The sequence below is a fragment of the Dipteris shenzhenensis genome, chromosome 14, assembly GCF_047967505.1.
Source record: "Dipteris shenzhenensis isolate YYH24624 ecotype China chromosome 14, Dip_SZ_1.0, whole genome shotgun sequence".
Lineage (NCBI taxonomy): Eukaryota > Viridiplantae > Streptophyta > Polypodiopsida > Gleicheniales > Dipteridaceae > Dipteris > Dipteris shenzhenensis.
Window position 1 is genome coordinate 54,010,491 of NC_141609.1, and position 7,599 is coordinate 54,018,089.

The 7,599-nt window shown below is 41.8% G+C and overlaps 1 protein-coding gene across 4 annotated transcripts; it reads right to left on the reverse strand.

Moving 5' to 3' along the window:
* Positions 1–703: 703 nt before the first annotated feature.
* Positions 704–5,259, reverse strand: LOC147894828 (uncharacterized). 4 transcript variants are annotated; one of them, XM_087384915.1, is made up of 4 exons: positions 5,025–5,259; positions 4,767–4,922; positions 2,900–4,596; positions 704–2,770 (listed from the first exon to the last, which is right to left on the reverse strand). In XM_087384915.1, the coding sequence occupies exons 3-4, from the start codon at positions 4,589–4,591 to the stop codon at positions 893–895; spliced, it is 3,570 nt and encodes a 1,189-aa protein (XP_087241041.1). In that variant the 5' UTR covers positions 4,592–4,596; positions 4,767–4,922; positions 5,025–5,259; the 3' UTR covers positions 704–892. The 4 variants fall into 4 exon arrangements, with proteins under 4 accessions (XP_087241041.1, XP_087241040.1, XP_087241039.1 ...); XM_087384914.1 differs by having other exon boundaries at positions 704–4,596; positions 4,767–4,881; XM_087384913.1 differs by having other exon boundaries at positions 704–4,596; positions 4,767–4,894.
* Between the last annotated feature and the right edge of the window lie 2,340 nt (positions 5,260–7,599).

Below are 7,599 nucleotides of genomic sequence, written 5' to 3' on the forward strand. Positions count from 1 at the left end.
CAAAATCTCAGGAGAAAGATAACATACTGCTCCATTGGCATACATTGACTACATGTCTTGCAAGATTGAAGTAATCGCATGACCAGCATTAGTCAATAGCCATAATCAGCAAGAACATTACCAATATAGTAGCTATCCTTACATGGACAGTAAATATTATGAAGAGAGCATCCCCACTTTCTAAGGCTCAAGCAAAAGTAGAACTTCATTGCCAGACTAGGATCTCAGTAAATAGAGCATTAAAAAAAGTCATCAAGTACATCGGCTTGGATGAGTTTTTTCACATCAGTGCCCCCCATACAGGTAGAATTTTATTTGCCAGATGAATCAACTCCAGCAATACTCATTGTGGGAAATATTGGCTCCTCTTTCACAAATGAACCCAATTGGCATATGGAGAAGACTCACTCAAGATTAGCCCAAATCTACTGTGGTTCCTCTTTCCACTGAGACAGGAGGCCAGACAAAGAGCCAACCAGAGAGCAAGAGAGGGAGAGAGAGGGAGGGATCGAGGAAGCGGGAGAGAGAGAGAGAGAGAGTCCATAAACCAATAAACATACAGTACATATCCATCAAATAAAAGCGAGCCCATCGTTTCTCCTATTTAATAAACTGACCCCTCAAAATGAGTGTCATCCAGATTACAATGTGGCGGGATCACAGAGAAAGAGAGAGAGAGAGAGAGAGAGAGAGAGAGAGAGGATGCCTAATCTATTCTCTGTATTATAAACAGTTTATAACACTGCGGATCCAAGTCTTAAAATGGTAAACTCTTGGATTATACATGAACCTTCAACTTAAGCATTGAGACATTAGAAAGCATGTAAAACTGGGCTGACCTGGCAAGTAAGGGCTTTATGAACTCCAAAACCTTAACAGGAGATACACAAAATCATTCCAGGATTCCAAACCTACCAAAACAACCTGCTTCATATGGAGGGATTTGACCAGACCTATTGCATGCTGAAAGTAAGGAAACTGAATCCATAAGAGCATACCCTGTAGTTGCAGAAGGACCCAGAGCTTGCATGTTCGAAAGGCGTCCTCCCCCACACCATGGAGTAAAATTCTGATTGCTGCCTATGCCTGGCAAAAAGCTACCTTGGCAGAAGGTTGATGAGCTCAATTTATCATCATGCAGTCCACTTACAGCTGAAAACTCAGGAAAAACCTTCATTCCAGTGACAAACCCTAGATTGGCATTTGCCTGGATAGACAATAGGTCATTATTTCCAATGTAGGCATAATCTTCATTAAAAGCCCGAAATGTCTTCTCTTGACTATTTGTCACAAAACATCCTGACAAGGTGTCTTCTTCTGAGATCCTGATCTGTGAGTTCAAATACCCTTGATTACATGAAGAACCTGTGCTACAGGAGTTCTGAGAAGATGAACTAGACTTTCCCACGTGAAGCAATTGAAGCAACTGAGAGAGCTCTTCATCAGTATCATCGCTTTTTTCAACTCCGCTACTACTTCCAGAAGCTGATGTAGTTACACTGCTAAAAAGGGAGGAAGAACCATTGCTATATTGCAAAGACAAATGTTCTGAGGAAGTATTAACAGGTCGACTGAACTTCGAAGGCCATGTGGTTTTTGAGTTAATTAGACTAAAAGGGTTTTCAGGGGATGGGTTCACGTAAGAAGTGTAAGATGTAGGGTGAGGGTCTTTGATACACTGAGATGATTGCACAATCATATCATCATGAAATCCGTGTGGACTTTCCCTTGACAGAGAGCCACTATTATCATAAATAAGCTCGCCTATCCGATGACAAGGAAAGCCTTCCTTGATTTGACTTTTATCCACAGTTTGGTCTTCTGGACAGCAAGATAGCACCCCCTGGGGAGGAACTTCAGGAGGCTTGCTGGCACGTTGAGCTGCACACTGAGGAAGCTGTGCAGTTTCAAGGGAAAGAGATGCCTGTGACAGTGATGGACGATAACTGTCGGAAAACACAGCAGTTAAATGTGTTCCGTCTACAAGGCCTGAGCTAGAAGAAACATGACCAGAGGAAAGAGAGCCCTTCAGGGATGACATATCCGAGAAAAAAGCAGAATTTCCTTTTCCATCACCCAGCTGCGACTCACCAAATGACACGGCTTTCTTCACTTCAACCTTTTTGCCTCTAATAGGCAGGAAATGCCTCTTCACTGCTTCATCTGCATCTCTCTGCTCCTCAAAAAGGACAAAACCAAAGCCACGTGAGCGTGTGTTTCCTTCATTATCATTTCCATATATAATAACAGCATCCTTTACTTTCCCAAACTTTGCCTCAAAGATCTCCCAAAGATCACCAGAAGTTACATAAGGGGGCAAACCACCCACAAAGATCTTGTTGGGGTTCATTGCTTCTCCATCTTCACTGCAACAGGACCCCAGTGATGAAGCTGTTGATGGACTAGGACATAATGGGACACTTGAACAAATCGTGCAAGAACCTGATGTTTGGCAAAGTTCTGCCCTTCCCTTGGCAAAGTTGCACTTGCCATCACGAGAACAGAGTTTCGTTTTCTTATACTGCGTACACAGCTTAGTTTTGAAATTTGTCTCTGCTACTGCTTGCATATCTGTAGTCTGCTGTCCTAGGTGCAACTCATTGTCAGAAAAGTGGCATTTACCTCCCCACTCAGATCCAGTCAGATTGTACTGAACGGGATGCTTTGGTGAACGAGAGCAATACAGAGCAGAGGCACAGGTTGAACTTCCAGCCATTGAATCAGTCACCACAAAGGCTGGAGCACGAGCAGGATCCAGAGAAAGAGGCAGCTGTGCTGGGCCAGAACAAACCAGCATTAACTCATCTGGTGATCTCTCCTGTATTATTCTATCCTCTAGACTCATGAGTAACTTCAACTCAGCCGATGAAACAAGGTCAAAAGGCTTCTGATTTCTTACACTGCACACATTCCTGTTCGCTCCATGCTTCAATAACAGCACTGTGCAAAGGAAATGGTTGTTCTTTACTGAATAATGAAGAGGAGTTTCTTTTGTAGCTGCCATAACATTCAGACTTGATGATTCTCTTTCAAGGAAAAAAGTAAGAGCCTCGAAGTGTCCATGTCCAGCTGCCGTGTGGACAGGTGTGGCTCCAAGCTTATTAGCAGCCAAGACATTTGCACCAGCACTCAAAAGCTTCTGGACTGTCTTAGAATTCACCTTGCGCTTCTGCAAAGGAGAGCTTTGACGAATGGCCCAATGCAGAGCGGTATTGCCATCAGCATCTGTTTCATTTATCAGTGCCCCAGCATCTATGAACAGATCCACTAAACCTTCATCACCCATCTGTGCTGCTCTAATAAGTGGTGGTGGATAGGGACTTTGTGAATGGGAAGATAACCGAGGCTTGAATAGAAGAATACAATCTAACAATTTTCTTGCTATCTCACAGTTCTTTCCAACACCATTACACGCTGAAAGAGTGCCAGTTCTTTCCTGTAAGACCTCTAAAGAAGACTCTTCAAATCCTGTTACAATACAAGAGGCACTGGATCTTTTCTTAGTTTCGCTGTCACAATTCTCAATTCCACCAGATTTCAGGCAATACTTGGAATTAATCTCCTCCCATTCGCCCCAATCCTTCTTATGCTTAATCTCTACTGAGCTGCTTACCTCTTTTCTATGTTGACAGTATGAAGCACTACCATGTGCCTCTCCCTGGCTCTTTTTGACGTGAGCCCTAGTTCCAGCATTCTCGTTACACATTTTCCTGTACATGCTACTGGCTTCAACTGGCCATGCCTCTCCCTCCCCCTGTACCTTAGCGGTTGAGCAGTTTAGCAGTTTTTCAGATTGCTTTTCTGACAAAGAAAGAGCAGAAGATTCCAACACTATTCCTAGAACCGTATCAATGATTGTGCCGCTCAGCTCCTCCCCTGATATTTTAGATACGGAACTTACAATGGAATTTCGGGTCACGTGCAAAAGGGCCACCAATGGCACTACCTTAAGACCCTTGGCAAGTTTAAGTGCAACGGAAATAAGTTGATCCTTACACTTTGGTTCAAGAAGCCGCAAGATGGAAAGGTCCCTTTTCCCCACATTCTCAACTATTTCCACTGCTGGAGTGGACAGATTCCATTCAACGTGCAGCCCTGAATTTAAGAAAAATTCCTCTAGCGGCAGCATTAGCTGCTTGTTCCTTAGTCCAGCATTTGCTCCGTGCTTGAGAAGAACCTCCACGCATCTCTGAGAATGATGCAGGCAAGCAAAGTGGAGAGCCGATCGATGATCAACCTCCTCCACAGCATCAGGACGAATTCTAGGAAACTTCTTTGATGTAAGCAGGAGTCTGCAACATTCACTAGCATTTACTGCACATGCATAGTGTAAAATTCGCCTTCCTAAAATTAAAAAGTCGCTTTCGTCTTTAATATCATATGCTTGGCTTTTCTTTTTCAATTTCTTGTTTGGGAGCTGCAGTTCAAAGGTCCTTTCTCTTAGAATAGCATCCTCTAATCCCTCTGCATCATCCTTGTTCACAAGGGTTAAGAAAATAGTTTTCACATCACGCTGAAGACTTCTTTCCAAAGTTTTAGTATCCGCTGAACCCAAGCCATGTTCTGTTGGTTGAAGCAACGCCGTTTTCATTTCCCCTGCGATCTCAGGATACAAAATCAGTTCTGAAGAGATTGAAGCCCACGAACTATATCCTAGAATACAACAATCAACTCTCTTCTAATAAGAGTCATACAGATGTCACTTGTAAACAAAACTGTGAACATCTATTCGCATAATATAACCAACTCCAAATTCATGGACATACCTTAAAAGATTAGATCAATCAGTGAGCGTTATGACTTGGTTCACGATGTGCCAAGAGCAGTTCGTCATCGCTCAGGGTTTCGTGTGCCGTTAAAAGGGATTCGATGACTTGATAACTGAAGCGTAACTCTGTCAGATCTATCACCTTCGTATCCTCCTATTTTAGGTGCGAATTAGATAATGCAACGTAAATTGGTAAGAACTTGCAAGATTTTAACATGCTTGAGATGGGAGATACTTAAATTTCAATCCATCTCACCTGATGGTGACATTCTTGCCGGACATCCAGCAGAGTTTAAGCTGCCAACGCTCCACCAAGAATTTCGATAGCCTTTGAGCTTTGGATTAGAAAAAATGTACGTTCAAAGTGTGCTAGACTCCTCCAGCAAGAATTTGGACGACACACACTGGAGTCTATAATCTGAGAGCGTGATTTGCGGGAAAATGCGTCATTTGCGAACATGAAATGCGAGGCTAAAACTGAAGCATGTTGCCTGGCCGCAAATGCTGCTCAAGGTGTGGGCCCATCTAAGGTACAATCGCCTTTTTGGCCCATTGGCAAATTAATGTGGCCTACCCGAGATGTGCACCAAAAAGGGGCGAATTGAAAAAGGAGAGAGAGAGAGAGAGAGAAGAGAAGAGAAGAGAAGAAGAAGAGAGAGAGAAGGAGAAAGAGAAGAAAGAAGAAGAGCGAGAAGAAGAAGAAAAAGAGAGAGAGAGAAAGGGGGAGAAAAAGATGGGGAAACAACTAGCAACTTAAAGTTAGCCCAACCATAAAAATCCAAATGAGAATTTCGAACAATCAACATTTTTGGCCTGCTGTTGGCCCTGTTGTTGACGTTGGAACTAGTAAGCTTGTGTGCTATAATGCCAGGATTGTGCTATAATTCACCCTACTATAATCAACACTAGGGTGAATTATAGTATACTCACTGTGCTATAATTCACCCTACTATAATGCCAAGAGCTTGTGTGCTTCATCATACGCTTCCTGCTGTCGCATAGATGTTGCACGGTCTACTGTGGGCAGTGTAGCAATTCCTTTTGAAGTTCATGAGGGTTGCTCACGTGATGATGTACCCCAACCCAATGTAGTTAAGCCTTTGGCACTTGGAAGCAACGGGAAAAAGTTTCTTAAAGAGCATTTCATGCCGCAGCAAAATATGCATATGAAAAATGTACCTTCTATTCTGATTCCGTTTTCTTACTAGCAATATAGCAAACTTATTGACAACCTCCATCCCTTGCATAATTTGTGTTTTAGGATATTTTTTAAGGAATCCACGTTTATGCACCACTTATGGTGGCTATTCATGGACGCTCTCTATTTAGTTTGCTGCACCTGCATACAGCCCAAACCCTTTAAAAGTACATCATTATATTGTGCTGCAGACATGTAGGTGTAGGGAAACCTACTTTTGGTTGATGTAGAGACTTCCACATAGGCAAAACCTTTTTGTTTTTGGCAATGCAATTTTGTGAAGCAGGCAACGCTATCACAGATTATAAATAGTATGTTATTTGTTCTTTCTTATATATATGTTGCCATTAATTGGAAGATATTTCTTATTATTCTCCTTCTACCAGAATTCTATGATGAAGCAACGCTGAGATAGAGTGAAAACAGTTTCACTCTTTTCAAATTTCTTATGGCCTGGTTAACATTAATTGAAAAACTTTTCTATCCTTCAAATAAGTGTGTGTAATTTCAAAACTACTTCCACTTTTTCACATGATATGCAGGGTTGATTTTGTGTCCCCTCATCTACCATTGTAACCATCGCACCTTCTAATTTAATTACATGTGTAATGTCCCTACATCATAAATTTATTGCCTCTGCATTGGAAATTACGTGCCTCATAACTTAACTTTCCGTTGTGATCCAAGGCCAATATCTTTTTTTGGATGTTCTGTGATTAGAAAATCAATTTGCATATGATATCATTTCCCATATTTATATTTTTTGGTCCATTTCTAGCAACAAGGCAGTCATCAATAAAAAGGGAATATGAAGATGATAACACATCAAATGCGTCACTCCGAGATAGGCATAGTGATGTTCCCCCTTTGTATACTAGTCCATACAATGTCCATGCCATTGTTCCTTTGAGAGAGAACTTTGTTGGTGGGGGAAAATCCTTGCCCATATTATACATTGATGTGATATCTGAATTCATACGGCATAGATTTGCCTTTGAGGGAAAACTCTTAGCAAAATATGAAACATATAAGGCTTGAAACCCAAGCTATCCCATATGCATTAGGATTGACTTTAGCAACCCCTAGAATTGTGACACCATTAGTTTGGTGGTTTCACACGCATTGTTGACCAATATAGGGACTACTTGGAAGTGGACTGCTTTTACCGAATAGAAGGAGCTACTATTGTTTCAAAGCGAGTGGTGAGGGCGGCACTGCTAGCTACTCCTTGCATGTCAACGCAATGACTGCAGTTATTCGTGGTGAGCCATTTGATGGAACCGTTTCCTTCTTCCCTAAAAGGACCAAATGTTGATGTTGATGTTGATGTTGATGTTGATGTTGCATTATACTTTCCTTGGGCATTGGAGACAATGAAGTCAGGTTTGGGTAACATATCCATCATGGATGGAACACTTGCTTTTGTCAGCATCAAGGTTGATTGTAAGGGTGGATCAAATGACCAAGTCATTATTGTTGATGGGCCTCGCAATGAGGACTGTGCTGTGGTAACTTTCCTTTCACACCCCATTTGAAATGAATCATTCAACAAACTGTATGCACTAACATTTGTCTTTACAACAGTTAACCTTTGTAAATGAGCATAGGAACATTCAAGCCAACTAATTCAAGA

Coding starts and splice junctions, on each gene's coding strand:
- LOC147894828 (XM_087384914.1), bottom strand. CDS start 4,591: ATGAAAACGGCGTTGCTTCAACCAACAGAACATGGCTTGGGTTCAGCG.